The 22,803-nt window shown below is 45.1% G+C and overlaps 1 protein-coding gene across 3 annotated transcripts in view; it reads left to right on the top strand.

The window, feature by feature from the left end:
- LRRK1 (leucine rich repeat kinase 1) overlaps window positions 1–22,803 on the top strand; it is an 84,491-nt gene that overhangs the window by 15,954 nt on the left and 45,734 nt on the right. For 2 of the 3 annotated variants that reach the window (XM_083411756.1, XM_083411757.1), the window contains 8 exons: window positions 13,593–13,756; window positions 15,247–15,418; window positions 17,208–17,387; window positions 18,135–18,283; window positions 19,110–19,336; window positions 19,652–19,779; window positions 20,732–20,895; window positions 21,076–21,213. In XM_083411756.1, the coding sequence (XP_083267882.1) occupies window positions 13,593–13,756; window positions 15,247–15,418; window positions 17,208–17,387; window positions 18,135–18,283; window positions 19,110–19,336; window positions 19,652–19,779; window positions 20,732–20,895; window positions 21,076–21,213 (1,322 nt within the window). The other variant, XM_083411758.1, reaches the window with a different exon arrangement.

The following is a 22,803-nucleotide window of genomic DNA, read 5'->3' as shown; positions in this document are numbered from 1 at the left end:
CTCATTGACTATGCCCTGGTGTGCTTGATGTGGAATAAAATAGTACAGCTATTGCACAAGCAAAAGATGTCTGCACTGCAGGGGCTGATCCTCATGGTCCCTTCCCTACAGTTGGCTGTGATTCTATGATTCTGTGACAATATTTGTCATGTTTGTTCGGTCACGCCTGCACTTTCCACTGCCAACCACTTACTGTCGCCAGGTTTTGCCCCAGGACAGGGGAAAGTGGAAGGTGGTCAAGGAGATTGGAGGATAGCTCCCAAGGGAGCTGAAGTGGCTGTCTTGAAGCATTTAGAGAGATGGGAAGAGGCTCCCAACATGGTCCTGCCAGTGCTATTTTTTCTAAAAGGTGCCGGAGCTCATGAATGCCTCTTTTTTTCTCTTATAATAGCAATGGTGCCCATCTGAGAGGTGCCAGAACTGAGTTCTGGGTGAGTTCCGGCTGGAAAACGCCCTGGGTGAAGCTAGTCTTTGTGCTGACTCTTTAAATGAGGATGGAGTTGATTTCTGTTCCACTTGCTGAGCTGTTTCCGTTTGTTAACTTCCTCCAGGCGGCTTAATATATAATTTCCTGACAGTGTCCCAGGCCCAGCTGTCGCTAAGCGATGTGTGAGGGCTCTGCATCTTTAGATTACAGGTGTGAGTGTACATTGGTGGCTCTCTCCATACAAAATTAGCATTTCACAGAGAAAGCTAATTTAGAACCCTAGGTTTCTTGGGTTTCTGTGTGCAGGGATAATTTTTGCATGGAAGAGAGTTCAGTCATGTGAGACTCCCATCTGCAGCCAGAAGTGCAGCCCAGATGCAATTTTACACCTCCATAAGAACGAGAGATTTTAGTTGGCAAGGTTTTTTTTTAAAGGCGGAATTTTTGCAGATTTGTTTGATTTGTGATAATTACATAGTACCCGTATGTTGCTTTAGAGTCCTCAATACTCATTACAAATCCTTACAGCAACCCTGTGAGGTAGGTCAATAATAACATTTGAAGAGGAAAATGAGGTGAGGAAATGAGATTGGAGCTTAGAGAGAGCAATTGAGGGAGCTCACAGCTATTGTGAGATTATTTTTTTAAACTGGGAACTTCCTGGCTGTGGAAATTCACTTTGATACTGAACTGGGTTTACTTGGAGCAGAACGTTTTGATCATTATTCTTATTTAATGAGCACAAAGTACTGCTTAACTGAAAATCTGGAGAGAGAAAACCCTGCCCTTTTGCAGCCTGGAAGTGTTGTGTACATTTTGGAGTATGATCAACCGTGACTTGTGTTACATAAAAATTATCAATTTGAATTGCAAATTCACTCAACCAGGGAATGCAAAGAGAACATTGGTAATCACTCCAGGCGAGAACTCTCTGAGAATCCCTATTTGTCTTGTATTAAAGAGTTTGCAGAACTTCTGAAAAAGCTGTGTAACGTGATTGCATCGAATACTGCTTTCCCTTCCCCACTTGTGCTTTGAGTAACGGTCAGAGCCTCTGAACCCCTTAAGATGTCCTTTTCATTGTGCATTCGTGATTATTTGTGCTCAGGATGGTATCAGGGTTGTTGTACATGGTCCCATTTTCAGTACTGTTTCTGCCTGCAAAAGTTCCGGGGTAGGCATTCCGCTTCGTTTCCCATCAGTTCACGTCTCGTAACTTCCTGCTGAAATCCTGCAAGCTTTCATGCCACAAATGCTTGGCGGTGAGAGTGGGGATCCAACTTTGGTTGTACCTTAGTTCAGTAATGCCCCTCTGGATGATGGCAATACAATAGCATCAGGGCAGCTTTGCAGAACAGCTAAGGAAATGGAATGGCGTGTGGACAGCCTGGTATAAATCCAGCACTAATGCACTGTTATTGTGTCAAAGACACAATAGCAGTGTGTCTTTGCAGAATATACCCACCAAAAAAGAGAGAGGGAGAGAGCCACCAGTTTGGAGGGTGTTTAGTATGTGTATACATTCGTAGTATGTATTTATTTATTTTGCGCCCATCTGGCTGGGCTTCCCCAGCCACTCTGGGCTGCTTCCAGCAAAATACTAAAATACAATAATTTGTCAGATATTAAAAGCTTCCCTAAACAGTACCTTGGACCTCAAACGCCTTGGCTCCCAAACGCCGCAAACCCAAAAGTGAGTATTCCGGTTTTCGAACGTTCTTTTGGAACCCAACCATCCGACACGGCTTCTGTGGCTTCTGATTGCCTGCAGGAGCTTCCTGCAGCCAATCAGAAGCCGCACTTTGGTTTCGGAACATTTTGGAAGTTGAACGGAGTTCCAGAACAGATTCTGTTTGACTTCCAAGGTACAACTGAATTGGGATATTAGAATGGAATTCGATTTCAAGTGGGAAGCTAAGCATGGTGGTGGCAGAGCCCGTGCTTTATGTATGTATATACTTAGTTTGGGACGCGGGTGGCGCTGTGGGTAAAAGCCTCAGTGCCTAGGGCTTGCCGATCGAAAGGTCGGCGGTTCAGATCCCCGCAGCGGGGTGCGCTCCCGTTGCTCAGTCCCAGCGCCTGCCAACCTAGCAGTTCGAAAGCACTCCCAGGGGCAAGTAGATAAATAGGGACCGCTTACTAGCAGGAAGGTAAACGGCGTTCCGTGTGCGGCTCTGGCTCGCCAGAGCAGCGATGTCACGCTAGCCACGTGACCCGGAAGTGTCTGCGGACAGCACTGGCCCCCGGCCTCTTGAGTGAGATGGGCGCACAACCCTAGAGTCTGTCAAGACTGGCCCGTATGGGCAGGGGTACCTTTACCTTTATACTTAGTTTATATCCTGCCCTTTCTCCCCAAAAAGAAGGGCTGCAAACACACAAATGATTAAGCAATTGAAAGATATTAGAACTATATCAACACAATGGCAGACTGGGGGAAGTCTCTATTTAAAGGGCTTGTTGGTAGAGGAAGATAGGCGCCTAAAAGATGACAGGGATAGCACCTGCCTAATATTTAACAAGATCTATTCATCATCATATTTCCCCAGGGTAAGCCACATTCAAAGCACCTCCACGCAGCATTGAAGAGTTTGCGAAAGATAACTCGCTGGCTGTTAACAAGACACTGCAAAACTGGGATAGCTGTATAAAGAACAGGCTAAGGAAAGCATCTCCTATTAAAAAATATTCAGAGTGGTTTAGCTATCAGTTCCTTCTTCCTAGGAACTCTGGGAATTGTAGCTCTCCCAGGGGGAACAGGGATCTCCCAACCGACCTTTAGCAACCTTAACCAACTGCAGTTTCCAGGATGGGGCAAGCGAATGGAGAGCCATGAGAGTTTTAACTGGTACCATGCTGCTCTAAATGTATCGCGCTCATGACAAAAGCAGTGTCCAGTGATTTGAAGAGAAGAAGAAGGAGTTTGGATTTGATATCCTGCTTTATCACTACCCGAAGGAGTCTCAAAGCGGCTAACATTCTCCTTTCCCTTCCTCCCCCACAACAAACACCCTGTGAGGTGAGTGGGGCTGAGAGACTTCAGAGAAGCATGACTAGCCGAAGGTCACCCAGCAGCTGCATGTGGAGGAGCGGGGAATCGAACCTGGTTCACCAGATTATGAGTCTACCGCTCTTAACCACTACACCACACTGGCTCTCCTCCAGAGGTTAGGGTCTCCTGGGGTCTGAGTGAAGGAAGTTGGTAATGAATTTAGCTGCAAAGTTTCGGGCTGAGGTCCAGCTCCGGCAACTGATGACTGACTACTTATTCCGATGTCCAGCAATTGCCTCCTCCATATTATTTTTATTTTTTGCTGGCTACATTTTCAGGTGCTTTGATCCCCTATTCCCTTTGTGCAGGCAAATCTGCCTTGGAAATGCAACATGAAAGGGCTTGTCAAGTGAAGAGCTTGTTTACCTTCATGCATGTTTCATGAATGCATCTCAATTTAGGGGCGGGAGGGGAGAACTGACAGTGACATTGGAACAGGATTTGCTTACAGTTTTAAGACTATTTGCAGACTCCCAGGACTGGGCTGAGGCCAGGAGGCAAGATACACAGCCTAACTTCCACCCCAGAGCTGAGTCATTTTCAGTTTTTTCATCACCTTCTTTCTTGACATTTTATTAAGAAGCAAGCTGGGATGTGGGTGGTGCAGCCTGGCAACTAGCCAAAGAGATCAGGAAAATTCCCGGAAAACAGACCCATGGAGATTTGAAGTTCAGAGCGGGTCAGGCAAGCGAGAACAAAGCAAAGAGAGGAGAGCATTGCTGAGGAACCTGCTAGCTTAGGGGTAAAGATGCACAAATATTATTGAAAAGCGTTGAAAGTAACTGAGGTTCTTACCCCCAGCCCACACACCCTGGCCTTAAGCCAATTAGATTTATATGTCTGGATTTTCCCGGACACGACTGGGATTTCAAAGGCAAAATTGACGTCCGGGGGGGATTTCCGAAAGGCGGCACTTTTTCCTGGATCTTAGGCAAGTCAGTTGAAAAAGCTCAACAGCTTTTGGGGTACCTTGGTTTTTACATTTTTGAAATATGGCAACCCTAAATTAGAACTTTTTCACTGTTTTAGAATATTTCTGTTCTCTCTTTGTTTCCTTAAATTGTGGATACATTCCCTGGCCTGGGCTCCCTTAGGAGGAAAGGCGGAATAGAAATTCAATAATAATATTATTACAATTTATTATTTATACTTGCCCAAATGGCTGGGTTTCCTCAGCTACTCTGGGCGGCTCCCAACCGAATGTTAAAAACGCAATACATCATTAAACATTAAAAACTTCCCTAAACAGGGCTGCCTTCAGATGTCTTTTAAAAGTAAGATAGTTGCTTATTGCCTTGACATCTAAAGGGAGGGTGTTCCACAGAGCAGGTGCCACTACTGAGAAGGCCGTCTGCCTGGTTCCCTGTAACTTTGCTTCTTGCAGCGAGGGAACCACCAGAAGGCCCTCAGAGCTGGACCTCAGCGTCTGGGCAGAACGATGGGGGTGGAGACACTCCTTCAGGTATACTGGGCCGAGGCCATTTAGGGCTTTAAAGGTCAGTACCAACACTTTGAATTGTGTTCGGAAACGTACTGGAAGTTTTAAAGTACAATAAGAGTTTTAAAGATGAGCACCAGCATTTTGAATTGAGCCTTGTTATAGGCCAGGAGCCAGTGCAGTTTTTAAAGCTCTGGTGGCAGTGAGGTAAGTCTCCAGATCCCCAGTTTTGCTTAGCAACCTATTTTGAACAGTTTCCAAACAAAATGTGCATCTCAGGACAGTGCCTTTTACAGTGGTACCTCAGGTTAAGTACATAATTAATTCTGGAGGTCCGTTCTTAACCTGAAACTGTTCTTAACCTGAAGCACTACTTTAGCTAATGGGGCCTCCTGCTGCTGCCGTGCCACCAGAGCACGATTTCTGTTCCCATCCTGAAGCAAAGTTCTTAACCCGAGGGACTATTTCTGGGTTAGCGGAGTCTGTAACCTGAAGTGTATGTAACCTGAAGCGTATGTAACCCAAGGTACCACTGTATCTGCATCTCGCAGAGGGAAGTGGAGCAGCAATCGGGCAAGCTGGCGTGTCTGTCATAACTGCCTGTAATATGCCTGAATAGGCTTCCAAACAGCATCAAGGGTCTGTGGCTGCAGACACACTGTACTTTTAAAACTCACAGCTTCCTCCAAAAAACCCAAAACACCTTGGGTTTTTTATTTTTAAAGAGGGTGCTGGGAATTGTAGCTCTGCGGTGGGTGAACTACAGTTCCCAGGATGCTTTGTGTGGGTAGTCATATGTTTTAAATGTATGGTGTGTGGTCAAGTATCAAATATTTGCTGGTCAAGGATCAACATGGACAGCTGCACTTCGCTAGAGGAGCCACGTATCATCTGGGGATATTTTAATTCTACAAGGCGGGGGACACTGGTTTGTAGGTTGTTTTGTTCCTGTTTTCAATCATGTATTTTGTACTTTTATATTGTATATTTACGTTGTGAACTGCCCTGAGAGCTGCAGATGAAAGGCAGTATACAAATTAAATAAATAGTCAAACAAACAAACAACTACAAAGAGGATCATCAGCGCAACAGTCCAGCTACAGTTTCGGGAAGTTTTTAATGTTCGAAGTTTTATTCTGTTTTTAATGTTCTGTTGAAAGCCGCCCAGAATGGCTGGGGAAACCCAGCCAGATGGGCGGGGTAGAAATAATAAATTATTATTATACATTATTATTACAATTCCAGATACCAAGTTGTCCAAAATGCCTTCCCATAGATATAAAAACCTCCCACTTTCATTATTATTATTTTAAATTTATCGTTAACAGTGTTCACAGCTATTCCACATACCTAAAGCACATGGCTTTTTTGAAAGCATCCTGTGAACTGTGGTGTGTTCAGGGTACTCGGAACCATAGTTCTGTGCAGGGTAAACTACAGTTCCCAGGATTGGGGGGAGGGGTTCATGTGCTTTAAATAGATGGCATGTATGCAGCCAATCTCTGTTGCCTTGGGAGCATTTGCAGAGCATGAAGTAGCTGCAGAAATCACCTCTGCTGTTGTGCAATTATTTATGACCTGCTGTGTTTTTGGATGCTATAATTCAAATCTTATCGGAACAGTCCTGCCCAGTGGTGCCACTAGGATTGGGTTTGGGACAGAAGTCCAGGGCACCACCAGCAGAATGTGAAGGAGGTGTCCTCTGAACCTAACAAGACCGGCTTCCCAAATTGTGTGAAGCACATGAAGCAGAACGGTGCCAACTAAAGGGGGGCACGAGACCCACCAAGTCCAGAGTTTATATTTGCCTTTCTGCACCACTAATCCTTCTCATATTTACTCAGAAATATGTGTGCAACAAGGTTTACTTGCCAGGTAAGTGTGCCTGGGATTTCAGACTCCCTATGCAAATCATTGCTTGGAAGTAAATCTTGATTAAGCAAACTCCTTAGTAAGTGGTTTGATATTTTTTTTAAGGGTTTCAGCCTAAATCTAGTTTAATTTTCATACATCTACATCAGTATACTTCGTTATTTCTTGAAATCCGTGAACACACCCGCTGCTTTCTTTTTCTGGCTTGCTCATCTTCTGATCAATCAAGTATCGGAACTGGAAAAGGTTAATCCAATAAATTGCAACCCCAGCCATCTGGTGTCATGCAGGACTTTGATGTCTGAGGTAACCCTGCAAGCTCCCCCTCCCCACCCCACCCCACTCCCATTTTTCTGCTGCCTTATTTATCTCAGAACCCACAGCTTGGGTTTCACTCCAAGGGGACACAGATATGTCCATTAACCACCAAAGCGAAAATTTATCTGTAATTATTTCAGACCAAGGTTTCCTTTTCAGCCACAAGGTGCTAAGAGCATGGGAGAGCGCATGAGGAGCGCTCCTTGCAGCATGTGATGGGTTAATGGCCTTTTAGCTTACATTGGACTTTGCAGATTGCGCTGCCTCAAATCTGACTTAAAATTCAGAGGGGTTTGGAGCTGCCTTTCCGAATAATGACAAGGTGAGTTCCCTGCGCGAGGTGGCCGTTGGATGGAGATTGCAATGGAAGCAGCTCCATTTTCCTTGACTTTGTGTTTTATCATATATATAGTTATTTCCTGCAAATAAAAATGGGGGGGGGGGGATTGTAAATCCATCCAGAGAAGCATCCAGAGTGCTAAATAAAGGCAATAAGAGATGGTGATAAAAGCCTTCAAAGTGGGTATTTCAGAACTCTAGAATTCTTAAAACGACTTGCATTGATGTCACACAAATCAAGAGTTATGCTTTATATTTAGAGAATGACAGACAGCTGGGCTTTCCCACACTAAAGAATGCTACTCTGTCGTTTTAATGTTCATGTCATAAAGCCGGGGGGGGGGAGGGTGTGCACAGATTTCAGGCATAATAGGGGATGTTTACTTGGGTTTTTGTTTGTAGAACCCCATTTTCTACCAGAAGGCATGCAGTTAGATCAGGGTGCCTCTGAGCACATTCTGAGCTGAGGAATTGGTGTTCAGTACCAGAACTGAACCTCTCTCTCTCTCTCTCTCTCTCTCTCTCTCTCTCTCTCACACACACACACACACTTTCTCTCTCCCCTGGTTATTGTCCTTCATTTCAGCAGCATACTTTAACTGGGAAAAGTCATTTTGTTGGTGTTATTGCCATTGTTAAACAATTGGGAATCAGGTACTTTTCCTGATCTATTGCACGTCACGGAGAGATCTACCACCTACACCCAATGTAAAGAATATGTGAGTTGCAATGTGCAGTTTATCACAGTTCCTCTAATTTTTGTTCCTTAGTACACTAGCATTAAGGATAGCTTGCAAAGAAGCCAATCAATATAAAATCCAGCCCATCCTTTTGGCTAAAGGGGGCTTCTTCAAAGCCTCGTTTTAGGCAGAAGATGGGACCCTGCAGACACTAAGGAACACCTCTGTAGAAGAGTTTTGCCCACAGATGCCAGCTTTGCAATCCATGAATTAAGCTCTACAACAACATTTTATTTCTTTCTGTGCTTGCGTAATACGTTTAATTATGCTCTACATATTTTTTCCAGCGACTCTTTGAGATTCATGCAAATGCTGTTGGGTTGTTTTGCACTGTTGAAACTAGGTTAAACGCAGAGCTGGGGCACAACAGAATTAAAAACTGCTTATATTATTAGAGCGGGTTTTTTCCAGGAAGTGGGGGAATATTGCATTTAAAATCCTGTCTCTCAAAACTCCGTGCTCAAGTTTTTCCTATCACAATCTTTGGGTGTGCCTTATAGATCAGCCTTCACCAACCTAGTACCTTCCAGATTTCTTGGGCGGCTGAATGTATGGAGGGCACCAGGTTGGTGAAGGCTACTATGGACCAACAAGCACAATGGCATGTGTAGAGAGAGAGAGAGAGAGCACCGTGGTAAAGGTAAAGGTAAATGGACCCCTGACCATTAGGTCCAGTCGTGACCGACTCTGGGGTTGTCACGCTCATCTCGCTTTATTGGCCAAGGGAGCCGGTGTACAGCATCTGGATCATGTGGCCAGCATGACTAAGCCGCATCTGGCGAACCAGAGCAGTGCACGGAAATGCCATTTACCTTCCCCCCGGAGTGGTACCTATTTATCTACTTGCACCTTGACGTGCTTTCGAACTGCTAGGTTGGCAGGAGCAGGGACCGGGCAACAGGAGCTCACCCCATCGTGGGGATTCGAACCACTGACCTTCTGATCAGCAAGTCCTAGGCTCTGTGGTTTAACCCACAGCGCCACCGCGTCCATGGTAGCTGCCCCCAAATGACAGGTTGTCCTTGGAGGCTCACCAGAATCTGGGCCTGATCAACTTCTGTAGCAAGCTTAAGATATCTCTTGATAAAGCTTTCAGTATGTAGGGTTAATGTGAGGAGCAGGAGAGGACTGGAATTTTGATAAGTTTTCATTGAATGGAGCTATGTATCCTCATAAGATGCATCATATTACTAGAGTTTATTTTATGCCTCTCCTTATTTTGCCCAATTAATTTTTGCTTCTTTGCCAACAGAGGTGGTGAAGGATTTGTTTCAGATGCTGAAGTTCATTGCAAATTTTAACATGCTAGATCCATTATATTCCTGGTAATATTAATAAAACCTCAGCCTCCACCCTCCTTCCAACCTACTCTCAGTCAAACCCTGGAATTTAAGATTTCACCTGGCATAGTTTTGCAAATGCATACCAGGAGCCCAGCCATCTCCTAACCTGGTCAACAGAGCAGAACTTTTTGCCTGCTGCCCAGCCTTAGATTTGAGTGTCCCTTTTCTGTCAGAGGGACTGGGGCTCTTTTATGTTGTGTCAGCAGTGGGCAGAAATAGCAGTTAGAACCTGACAGAGACCAGCTACCATATAAATTTTCAATAATGCCCCACACAGAGATGCTACATCTGAGGCATTGTGGGAAATTGGAATGGCAGATAGACATGGCTATCTGGCACTGTGTTGGAATACTAAACTGCAAGAAGTGAGGTTACAGGGAACCAGGCAGAGGGCCTTCTCGGTAGTGGCGCCCGCCCTGTGGAATGCCCTCCCATCAGATGTAAAGGAAACAAACCACTATCTGACTTTTAGAAGACATGTGAGGGCAACCCTGTTTAGGGAAGTTTTTAATGTTTGATGTTTTGGCATGTTTTTAATATTCTGTTGGGAGCTGCCCAGAGTGGCTGGGGAAGAAATAATATATTATTATTATTATTATTATTATTATTATTATTTAATTAATTAATTAACTGGGGGGAAAGGAGGGCAGACTTCCTTGGACCCCAGCATCTACCCAAGAATTCAGGGTAAGGTGGTGCTGGCACCCCGCTGAAGCCTGCACCCCAAGTCTAGTTCCTAGTGTGGTCATCTACTTCCTTGGTTCAGCTCCCTGGCACTGGATTCGGATTCTTCCAATGGAGTCTGGCCCATAGCTGTCAACGTTCCCCTTTTTTTAAGGGAAAATCCTTTATTCCGAATAGGATTCCTTGCAAGAAAAGGGAAAAGTTGACAGCTATGGGCCGGCCTCTCTGGGCATTACTCTGCCATGCGTAAAGACCTGGAGCCAATGCCAGCTCCCCAGCTTTGACAGATCATCCTGTCCTTCCCACGTTCTCTAAGGCCCGGGGGGGGGATCGTGTGGGAGATTATTGATGCCTTCACAGCTTAATGGCTCAAATCCCCGGAGCCGGTCTCGGCTGTCTCAGTGACCTGAGCTCTGTTTTGAATAATTGACGAGGAAGAGTTAGTCAGACTTTATGAGTAATCCAAGATGCCTTATTCAAGGGTATTTGCGGACAGCTGCAGATGGAGCCCAACTCTTTCCCCTGTTTTAGGGTGTGCTTTACGAGGGTGGAGAATACCCCATATGGCGGTTATTGCTTTGTCAGTAGGGGGTTGCACTTAAGCTACTTCTTTCAGCCCATTGAGTGTTTGTGGAAGACCGGTAGCTTTGTCAAGTCTTTAGTAGCAGCAAAACCAATCCAAGAGCCCTGTAGCAGCTGACATGCCACTATTACAATGGTCCGGTGGCTTCCGCCCCTGCTCACTCTTCTCTCCAATCCTGTCTCCCCGCCCCCGCCAACCCCTTTGACAGTCTCCCTTGCCCCACACCTCTCACACCCCCTCAGGTATCCCCTCACAGCTCGCCCTGAGCCCCTCTCCCTTTTAAGAGACGGCGGGAACACTATACTGATTTTTTTTAAAGCTTTTTTGCCATGGTCCTCCCAATCTTGGTGCCCTCCAGATAGGGCTGATATAAGCATGGATGAATCTGTTGATTCAGGTTCTCTTTGTTTCTCGTTTTTCCACTCTTGAGTTCAGTTCCCCTTATTTCAACGACAGTTTGTAATTTTTTAATGCCTTTATGTAACTTTCTTCTAATATATGCATTTAGGAATGAATCATAGAATCATAGAGTTGGAAGAGACCACAAGGGCCATCGAGTCCAACCCCCTGCCAAGCAGGAAACACCATCAGAGCACTCCTGACATATGGTTGTCAAGCCTCTGCTTAAAGACCTCCAAAGAAGGAGACTCCACCACACTCCTTGGCAGCAAATTCCACTGTCGAACGGCTCTTACTGTCAGGAAGTTCTTCCTAATGTTTAGGTGGAATCTTCTTTCTTGCAGTTTGGATCCATTGCTCCGTGCCCGCTTCTCTGGAGCAGCAGAAAACAACCTTTCTCCCTCCTCTATGTGACATCCTTTCATATATTTAAACATGGCTATCATATCACCCCTTAACCTCCTCTTCTCCAGGCTAAACATGCCCAGCTCCCTTAGCCGTTCCTCATAAGGCATCGTTTCCAGTCCTTTGACCATTTTGGTTGCCCTCCTCTGGACACGTTCCAGTTTGTCAGTGTCCTTCTTGAACTGTGGTGCCCAGAACTGGACACAGTACTCCAGGTGAGGTCTGACCAGAGCAGAATACAGTGACACTATTACTTCTCTTGATCTAGATGCTATACTCCTATTGATGCAGCCCAGAATTGCATTGGCTTTTTTAGCTGCCGCATCACACTGTTGGCTCATGTCAAGTTTGTGGTCAACCAAGACTCCTAGATCCTTTTCACATGTACTGCTCTCAAGCCAGGTGTCACCCATCTTGTATTTGTGCCTCTTTTGCCTCACACATACCTTTTTGCAAAGCATATTTCCCCCTAGTAAAATGTGTTTTCGTTTGTTATTTTCACAAATATATATGCCGGAGAACTGCATTGCAAAAGTTGGAGAAGAGCAAAGTTCAAAGGATGTCTACGTTTCAGTTCTTGGGATGTTTTAGAAAGTGCAGTTTAGATAGATCTGCCTTTAAAAGTGAACTGAATCAAATTTATCCCCCATCCCTAGAATGACAGGATTTGTAATCCAAATCAAGCCCAGCTAATATGGCTGTGCTAGCTGGGGTTGGTCAGAGTTGTGTTATTATTTCTTGTTTATAATAATTAATTTATATATCACTTAATTGCCAAAGTGTCTTCTAGGTGGTTTACAATAGCAATTGCAAAATAAATATGTGTAATTAAAATGTGCAGTTAAAGCAATTCCATCAAAACATTAAAACAAACACCCACAATTGAATCCACAGTAAAACAAGCCTGTCAAAACATCACAGTAATTAAAACTTTGTGTCTCTAATACAGAACTATGCTAAATATGAATATTGGTAGATGGGAGTTGTAGTCCAAAACATATGGAAAGCACCAGGTTGTGGGGTGGGGTATCTTTTTGTTGCCTCTCTGTGAGGATCCAGGGCGTCTTTGTTTCATTAGATGTCATCTGTCGGAAAGTACCTTTTGCATATATTTAAGGAAGTGTCACCTCCAGTTTTGTGTCCCTATTTGAAAGTGCACACATTTATTCCTTTCTCTCAGCTATTGGTCCTCTTCTCTCTCCCTCCCTCCCTCCCCAAACACTCACCAAACTTGATAGCTCAGTGGTGGACCATCTCCTATCTAGTAGCCCCAGGAAGGGTGGGAAAGCCTCTTGACTGAAACCCTGGAGAGCTACTTCCAGTCAGTGTAAAAAGGTAAAGGTAAAGAACCCATGGATAGTTAAGTCCAATCAAAGGCGACTATGGGGTTGCGGCACTCATCTCGCTTTCAGGCTGAGGGAGCCGGCGTTTGTCCACAGACAGCTTTCTGGGTCATGTGGTCAGCATGACTAAACCGCTGCTGGCGCAGCGGGACGCTGTGACGGAAGCCAGAGCACACGGAACTGCCGTTTACCTTCCCGCTGGAGCGGTACCTATTTATCTACTTGCACTGGCGTGCTTTTGAACTGCTAGGTTGGCAGGAGCTGGGACAGAGCAATGGGAGCTCACCCCATTGCGGAGATTCGAACTGCCGACTTTCTGATCAGCAAACTCAAGAGGCTCAGTGGTTTAGACCACAGTGCCACCCGTGTCCCTCCAGTCAGTCCTGAGATGTACTGTCCTGAGATGAACCAATAGTCCAACTCCATATAAGGCAGCTTCCTATGCTCCTGCGTTGAGATCTTTTTACCTGCATGTCTTTCCTTTCTGCAGGCTGTTGTCTGCCATTTTTTAATTTGCAGTTTTATATTGTCATCTTGCCTGTATTTTTATTGCATTTTTAGTGTTCTACATCAAAAGCAGCCTTGAGGCCGTCCCCACAGAAAGCGGCTTCTAAGTTAATAAAAGTTCTCTCCCCTTTCTCTCTGTGTGCAGATCCCATGGGCATGGGGGCCAGACAGTCCTCCGCTGGAGGTCTCTCCATCGGCCAGGGTCCAGCAACAGAGACTGTGGAGGGCGCTTACAGAAGTGGAGAATTCGGTAGAGCCCAGGAGCTGGTTAAAGCAGCGTGTCAGGAGAATATCTCGGCAGTGGAGAAGGTAAGGGCACAGCCGTCAAAATTCTGCGCCAAAATGAAAGACGAGAAGAGTACATTCTGCAAATCAAGACATTTGCTATGGGATCTCCAGCATAACCTTGCAGCCGCTTGAATCTTGTTTCCTAGGAGAGCCCTATTCCTCTCACAGAGCTGCAGTTCCCAGAATGCTTTAACAATCCCTCTTCCCAGGGAACTTGGGGAATTACAGTGGTACCTCGGGTTACATACACTTCAGGTTACAGACTCCGCTAACCCAGAAATAGTGCTTCAGGTTAAGAACTTTGCTTCAGAAATCGTGCTCCGGTGGCGTGGTGGCAGCGGGAGGCCCCATTAGCTAAAGTGGTGCTTCAGGTTAAGAACAGACCTCCAGAACGAATTAAGTACTTAACCCGAGGTACCACTGTATAGCTCTGTAAGGTGAATAGTGTTCTCCTAACAATTCCTTGCACTCTTAACAAACTATAGTTCCTAGGGTTCTTTGTGGGGAAGCCATGACTTTTTAACATGGCCTGATAACTGTAAGGTGGAAATGAGGCCAATATCTCACGATTCCCTCATGCCCATTTAACTTCACAATGGTTGCAGTTAAGAGCAGCAGGACTCCCATTTTGTTCACAGTAGCAGCATTGTGGAAAGGGTTGACCACCCTTCCCACCGTTGACCTGTTATTTTTCCCGCTGGGGAGCAACTCTGAGGGAGAATATGATTGAGATCCAGAAAACAGCAGGGGTGTATACGGGGAAAATACCCCTCTACCCTTGTGGTCAAAATCATAGGCTAACCCTGCTAAGCTCTCCCACAGTGGGTTACTTTGGCCTACTCGCTTCCAGATTCTTCTCTAGCAACCCCTCCACCAAGGATGAGGAACCAGTGGCCTTTCAGAAGAGTTTGGACTCCAACTCCCATCAGCCCCAGGCAGTGTGGTCAGTGGTCATGGATGATGGGAGTTGTAGGCTAACAACACCTTGCGAGCTACAGCTTCCTCATGTCAGTATATCCTGGTGAGATCAAGAAGGCCATTTTATGAAAATCTGGGCCACGTCACCATCCCCACAAAACATCTTATGGAGAAAGTAGGTAGTGAGACAAACAAAGCATCCGAACTTGTGGGCATCCAGCGAAGCTGAATATTGGAAGATTCAGGACAGATTTTTAAAAACTGTGGAACCTCCTTCCATACAAGGCATTGGTGGCCACCAATCTAGGGGGCTTTAAAAGAGGATTAGACAAATTCATGGAGGATAAGGCTAACAGTGGCTACTAGCCATGATGGCTATGCTCCGTCTCCACAGGAGGGGAGAAGCTCAGGTGCTAGGTTCCCCAGTGGCATGGGAGTGGCTACTGTGAGAACAGTGTGGGCCATCAGCCTGATCCAACAGGCTCTTACCTTTGATATATCTTCACTATGGCTTGTGAATAACAAAAAAATCTCTGTGTTTTGGTTCATTTGGGCTCATGTGCTATGTATTCCACTCCTCTTCTCCAAACCAGGGCCTCCTCTTGAGTCTTTCCACTGCCTATGGGGACCTTGAGACCGTGAGGTATTTGCTGAAAGAAGCATGCGTGACTTTGCCCCTGGAACCCAACGACGATAACCCAGCTGTTGTGGCAGCATATTTTGGGCATACAGACGTTGCTAAAGAACTGCTGGATTCTTTTCAAGGTAGGTTATTCTCCTGCCCATCCCATTAGCCTTTAAGGTGCTTGTTGAAGCTACTTTGCCTCTCGTACCTTCCATTGAAGGGCCATAGTTCAGTGGTAGAGCATCCACCTTGCAGGCAGAAGGTCCCACTTTTAAGTCCCAGCATCTCCAGGTAGGGTTGGGGAAATGTCCCCTGTCTGAAATCCTTCATAGATGCTGCCCCAGTCAGTATAAACAATACTGAGCTAGATGGACCAATGGTTTTGCTCAGTGTCAAGCAGCTTCCCATGTCCCTATGTTCCATCTTTCTGAACCCTAGGAGCTTTCAGAAACAGGACCTTGGGAACTGTTGTTCTGCCAAGCGGCCATTTTATTTTATTTTATTTTAAAATTATTCATACATTTCAAGTTTATACATTTCACTGATTTTATACATTTCACTAATTTTTTCAATTATTTTGACATTTCAAAACTTGACTTCTTTCCCCCTCTTTCTACAGTTCCTTAAATTTGTTTTTAATATCGTCTGCATATCCAGATTAACTTAATTTGCTCATTTATTCATCTTCTTTAAATATATACTGTTATGAAACTACAGGTTATTACAATAATCCTGCCAATGTTTTTATCTGTTTATAATTTATCTGTAATTATTCAATAAACCATTTCCATTCTTTTATTTAAAGAATTGTTAACTTGATTTCTTATTCGTTGAGTAAGTTTCGCCATTTCTGCATATTCCATAAGTTTTTGCATCTATTCTTCCTTTGCTCGAACTTCAACTTTTTTCCATTTTGGGGCAAGTAATATTCTTGCTGCTATAGTAGCATACATGAATAATTTCTATACATTTTAGATAGTTCTGTCCCACCAAGCAGCCATTTTAGGCATTCTACCATTTTAAGCATTAAGGATTTGAACCTGCTTGGGCCCCTAAGCTCAGCCTTGGAGGCCCTGCTGCCTGGACCACCACTAAGTTCAATGAGATTGATAAATACCAGGGTTAGGACCTTTTTCGTGGTGGCCCACATAGTAGAAGTCTCTCTATCCTAAAGCTCTGATTGGCCACCTCTCTTAACACATTTAAGTGGACCCGCTGACTTAAAACAACAACAACAAACTGCCAAGCACTTTATTTATTGAAGGACTTATATACCACCCTCTCCATAAAATATCAGGGAGGTTTACAACAGTATGTATACTCTAAAATATAAAAACCATTTAAAGCAGAACACAGTAGTCATTAAAATGGCTGGCTAATAAAAAGGTTGTAAGCAGCTGCAATAGGCCTTTTGGCATGAAACTGGTTTTATTTGTGGCCCCTTATGTATTATTGCACCTGTTTTAGTTTTAAGTTTTACCTTCCACGCTGTGAGCAGCCTTCCGAGGGCTTTTCCTACAAGGCAAGGTATGTATAAACAGTGCAGCAGTAAATTGAAATAACAGTTTAATAGGGAAGCTCCTTCACAAAGCAGCCGTTCCCAGGATTCCTTGGGGAAAGCCCGCGACAGGATAGTGCTTTAAATTTTACCGTGATCATGCCCCAAAGCTAGACGTCGTATTTATTTAAATTGAAAGTCGAGTTTCACAGGGCTCCAGACTCCATGCCTGATAACCAGACTATTCTGTTGGCTGGCAGTCCTAGGGCTACTGAGATGGCAAATAGCCCTGGGTGTCCTGTTACAAGATAATTGACAGGTGTGCTGTTTATGGGCGATGTTGCTTAAAGCCACCCCCCTTGCGTTTTCTTGCCTGTAAATCGCTCAAGAGGCTGACGTAGTTGTGCTTGTGCTCGTTTTTTGAAAAACAGGTCCTGCAAACATGTTGCAGCTCCTGAACTGGATGCTGGCCATGGCTTGCCAGCAGGGCCACCTGGACATAGCCAAGCTCTTAGTGCTGACATACAAAGCAGACCCCGACAGCTATGCCTTGAGAAAGAACGAGTTTGCAGCTCTGACACGTTTGCCACTCTATGCAGCTATGAAAGCAGGTACTGTAAAGGTACTCTATGCAGCTATGAAAGCAGGTACGAGAGCCAGTGTGGTGTAGTGGTTAAGAGCGGTAGTCTCGTAATCTGGGGAACTGGGTTCGCGTCCCCGCTCCTCCACATGCAGCTGCTGGGTGACCTTGGGCCAGTCACACTTCTTTGAAGTCTCTCAGCCCCACTCACCTCACAGAGTGTTTGTTGTGGGGGAGGAAGGGAAAGGAAAATGTTAGCCGCTTTGAGACTCCTGAAGGGGAGTGAAAGGTGGGATATCAAATCCAAACTCTTCTTCTTCTTCTACTGTATGTGAACGTGGGATCTGTGGTCTCCTTTCCCTTTTAAAAACTTCGCATTCCCACTTAGGGGCAAAAGAAGAGATGGTTGGCAGCTGGGGCTGCAAAATTGCACCGTTTCCCATTCCGCACTGTATTTGACACATAGAGGTTTCTTTTTTTTTATCACCGAGCCTCTCAGTTGGTGTTTTTTAATTACCTGGCTGTGTTCACACCAGACATTTAAAGCACATAGCTTCTCTCAAACTGTAGTTTGTGAAGGGTGCTGGGAATTGTAGCTCTGTGATGGGTAAACCACAGTTCCCAGGATTTTTGGGGGGAGGGAAACCTTGTGATTTAAATGTGCTTTAGCTATATAGTGTGCACGCAGGTCTTTGGGATATATGGCATTTTTGCTTTAAAAATAGCCTGAAATGTGCCCGCGGGTGTTAATTTTCTTCCCTTCCATCTTCTTTGCTAGGACATGAAAAGGTTGCTGCCTTCTTGCTTGAGAATGGATCCTTCTTTTCTTCCTATGTCCTGGTGGACTGCCCCAGCACAAGCAAACAAGTCCTTCGTAAATACTTTGTAGAAACAATCAAGTTACCTGGGAATGCCCCAGCAAAGACAGTGAGTAGGTGTTTGCATATCACAAGACAACGGGAACTAAGTGACTTGCACTTGGTAATGCTAATAGCATGCCTTTCTGGCCTCAGATACACCCATACTTCCCTCCCCCCCCCCAAAAAAGTGTCTCTTTAATTCATTGCTTTAACACAGCGTGAAGACTTGAGCGCACAGTAGATCAGTCACGATGCCCCATGATAGGCCTATTTTTGTCCTGATAAGCTGGAATGAGTCAGATGACTTTCCCTGGCCTCCATTAAGGCTTGCAGCTTGGGCAGGCTGGCTGGCTGACCGGCTTGAGCAGGCATAGGAAACCTTTGGGCCTCTAGATGTTGCTGAACTACAACTCCCATCAGCCCCAGCACTTGTGGCCAATGTTTGCCCTGGTGAGCCTCCATCTCCCTACTGGCGACTGCGAAGCTGAGAGCAATCAGTTTGCATGTCCGTCTGTAGTCCAGAGCAGAAATTAGTCAAGTGTATTCAATTGGCATTTGTTCACATTTTTAAGTCTACAAGTAATAATTGTGTTCTTTGCATTGCTCTGTTGTTTCCTTTGCACTGAAACGAATGTGATTTCCACATACAGGTTCATAAGTTAAATAGCAGAACAGTGAGACACGTAACTTAGTGGTTGTCGGGAACCAAACTAGAGCAGCATGAAAACAGTGCTGATTATGATGGTTGGAGCAAAATTGCAGCATTCTTACCTTCCTAGCTTAACCAAGCAGCTGAACGGCCTGGGCGCATCCCAGAGATTCAACATTTTATGCTTTTCAGTCAGAGTCATTGATGATTCCCATTAAAACCTTCACCTTTCTTTCACATCCAGGCTCTTTCTGTGAACTGGTCGAACCTTGGGCTTCCTTGGGTGGATCTCGAATGGCTGATAGACATTTCCCACCAGATAACTGAGTTGGACCTCTCTGCCAATTGCTTGACCTCCCTCCCTTCTGTTATCCCTTGGGGGCTGATAAACCTCCAGAAACTAAACCTTGCTGAGAACCGGTTAAACCAACTTCCTGATGTACATTCTTCAGATGGAATCATCTGCACAAAGTACGTACCATGTCTTGGTTGGGGAACCTGTATCCCTCCCGCTGCTGTGGGACTCCAGCTCTTATCATCCCTGGCAACTGCCTCGCTAGATGGGGCTGATAGGATCTGGAGTCCAGTAACGTTTCTTGGTCCCACAGATAATGAAAGGGATCACGTGATGCCTTCTGGTAGCTTGGTAAATCTTAAGAAACCAAACCAAAATGCAGCCTTGTACTCAGTGGTTAAAATCAGTGCAGTCCTAATTCATATCAAACAGACAAACAACTTTCCAAAATACATAGCAGATTTATCTTTTGTGTTTATTTAAATCCACAGGTTGCTTGAGATCGACATTTCCAGCAACAGGTTCCTTATTCTTCCTTCTGGATTCCTTCACCTTTCCAGACTCCAAAGGCTTGTGGCTTCAAAAAATTATCTCGAAAAGTTATTAGATGCAGAGAATGGTGGGTGCATCTTAGCTATGAATTTCCAGTTGGCCCGTGCAATCTTCCTAGCCAGTGGGTGGGGACCAGTAAACCTTGCAGGCATTCTCACTAGACCTTGTAGATTTGTGATGAAACCATCAAGACAGAACTACCTGTGCAGGGTGACTGCTGAACTGCTGATCTCTTGCCAAGAGTCCTCTGGCACTATGCTGTGTTTTCTCCTGCTTCTCATAAGAACATAGGAGTCTTATCCTCAGTCCTCTTTTAAAACCATCTAAGTTGGTGTTCATCCCTGCCTCCTGCAGGAGAGAGTTCCATCATTTTAACTATGCACTGTGTGAATAAATCGTTTCCTTTTTCTGACCCGAATCTTCCAATATTCGGCTTCCAGGGTCTACTGTTCTAAGAGAGGGAGAACAACTCCTTATCTGCTTTCTCCGTGCTACTTTATAAACTTCTTTCATGTCACTGCTTAGTTGCCTTTTCTCTAAAGAAGTCCCAAACACCTTACTTCATAGGGGTTTTTATGATGTAGCCCCAGAGCACCACTAATTCAGCCCCAGAGCTCAGCAGTCTTGTGCTTGTACAGTGCAGTGGAGATGTTTCTCCTCATCCCTCAATTCCTTGCAGGCTACCAACTTCCTTTTAGTTTAGTTTCTCTCTCCACTCCTTTTGTATGTCCTGTCTTTTTTTCTTTTAGTTTTGTAAGCCTGATGGCAGAGCTAGTCTCATTTATTTATTTTTTACTGAGACAAGCTGCTTTTAGTAGACACCTGTTATCTGAAAATCAGGATACAGATAATTGGAAATAAAGAAAATGAATAATTTCATTACCCGTTTATGACAATTAAGACCCTCTCATAAAATCTTCCTTTCTTCTTCTTCTCCTTCTCCTTCTCCTTCTCCTTCTCCTTCTCCTTCTTCTTCATCCTCCTCCTCCTCTGATTCTTCTTTTTTTTCTTCTTTTTAGCAGTTAACTGGATTGGATTAAGGAAGCTGCAGGAGCTGGACATCTCTGACAATAAGTTGTCAGAGCTGCCCACCCTTTTTCTCCACTGTTTGAAATCCTTGAATGTCCTGAATGCATCCAGGAATAACCTGAAGGTGTTTCCTCAGCCATGGGCCTGTCCCTTGGTAAGTCTGAACTGCAGTCGAGGCCTTGTAAGATGGCACGTGAATTGCTTGGCCTGGCTGAGGGATGCCACGTCTCTTGCGCTAGAATTGGGATTCTGCCCAGTGAGCTCCCTTGAAAAGTAGATCATGCCTTGGGGATTTCTGTCCACATACAGACTTTCGTTTCCCTCTCAATTCTAGAAATGCTGCAAAGCCTCTAGAAATGCAATCGAATTCCTCCCGGATACTTTGGCTGTTTTCTGGAAAAATCATCTCAGGGAAGTGGATTTTTCTGATAATTCCCTGAAAGAAGTTCCCCAGTGTCTCTTCCAGCTCGAAGTAAGTGTCACTACGCTTTTGGTCGCCTTCTTTATTTCAGAGAGTAAATGTAGATATAATCACTTCCCCAATTACTTTTGTGTCCCTAGAGTGGCAGAGGAACCTAGATGGAATTCAGTCGAAAGGGTGCGCTGCGTGATAGGATTCCGAACGGACCTTTTGAACCGGCTACAAAATCTAGCTTGCTAAAGCCACAATACCAGTGTAGTAGTTAAACCACAGAGCCTAGGACCTGCCGATCAGAAGGTCGGCGGTTCGAATCCCCGTGACAGAGTGAGCTCCCATTGCTAGGTCCCTCCTCCTGCCAACCTAGCAGTTCGAAAGCACATCAAAGTGCAAGTAGATAAATAGGTACCGCTCTGGTGGGAAGGTAAACGGCCTTTCTGTGCGCTGCTCTGGTTCTCCAGAAGCGGCTTAGTCATCCTGGCCACATGACTGTACGCCGGCTCCCTCGGCCAATGAAGCGAGATGAGCGCTGCAACCCCAGAGTCGGCCACGACTGGACCTAATGGTCAGGGGACCCTTTACCTTTTAGTTATAGAGAACCAGTGCAGAGTTAGTGATTGGTGCAAAGGTAGCCAAACTGTGGCCCTCCAACTTGAGCTGTACTCTAGCTCCCATCAGCCCTGTCAGGAATGATGGGAGTTGTAGTTTGGCAACAGCAAGAAGGCCATGGGTTAGCCACCACTCTGAAAATCAGACTAGGAATGGGAAGAACCAAAATCAGGGCCTCAACCCAGACAGTCACTGGGCGACCTTGGACCACTCCTTATCTTTTGGTCTCACCTGCCTCACAGGATAAAACCAGGTGAAGGGAGGAGCATGTACACCTCCTCAAACCTCCCTAGAAAGCGGGCAGGATAGAAATGTAAGAAATGAATTCCTGCAGGAGGTTTTTTGTGTGTGTGTTCTCAGACCTCCTTCAGACAGCATTGTTCCATTTGGCTCCCAGCTGTCCTTTGGGGGAATTAATTGCTAATTGGGATTGAATAGTCCACTCTGGAACAAGAAATGGTGAAGTCATTCATGGTGGTTGTGGCGACTGCAGCCCTTGTGTGTTGCTGATGTGGGGAAAAGCTACCCCCTCTCAGAATGGTCCAGTATATGCCTGTATTTCCAGCAGGGATGTCAGAAGGCAGCTGTCTTTGTCACAATCAGTGCTGTTTCCGTTCCACTGCAGTTTGATCTCTGCCAAAGAGTACATTTCCCCCCCATCTTGCTTTCCACTATTTAACATAAATCATGAAAGTTAGAGATTTAACATAATTAAGGAAGTCATTATTTCCACACCATTCATTTCAATACTAAGGAAACACAAATTTAAAGGGTGGGGAGGAGTCATTGATTGTGGATTGTTTACAGACTGAAAAACAAACAACAACAGCAATTGATATTCTCTGGCCTGATTCCCACTTCAGATGTGGGACAAACGAGCAAACAATTTTCACTTCTGTTTTCGGTTCAAATTCTCCAGCAACCATATTTTCCAGTTTACCCCATACTTTCCTGCTAGTGGTCCAGGGAAATCATGAGTCTGATATGACTACAGTGAATCTTGCGCCATCAAATGTGCACCCTAATTTTCTTGAC

This window comes from Podarcis tiliguerta (genome assembly GCF_965153285.1).
Source record: "Podarcis tiliguerta genome assembly, chromosome: 14".
In the NCBI taxonomy this organism is placed as follows: domain Eukaryota; kingdom Metazoa; phylum Chordata; class Lepidosauria; order Squamata; family Lacertidae; genus Podarcis; species Podarcis tiliguerta.
This window is presented reverse-complemented; position numbering and strand designations above follow the sequence as displayed.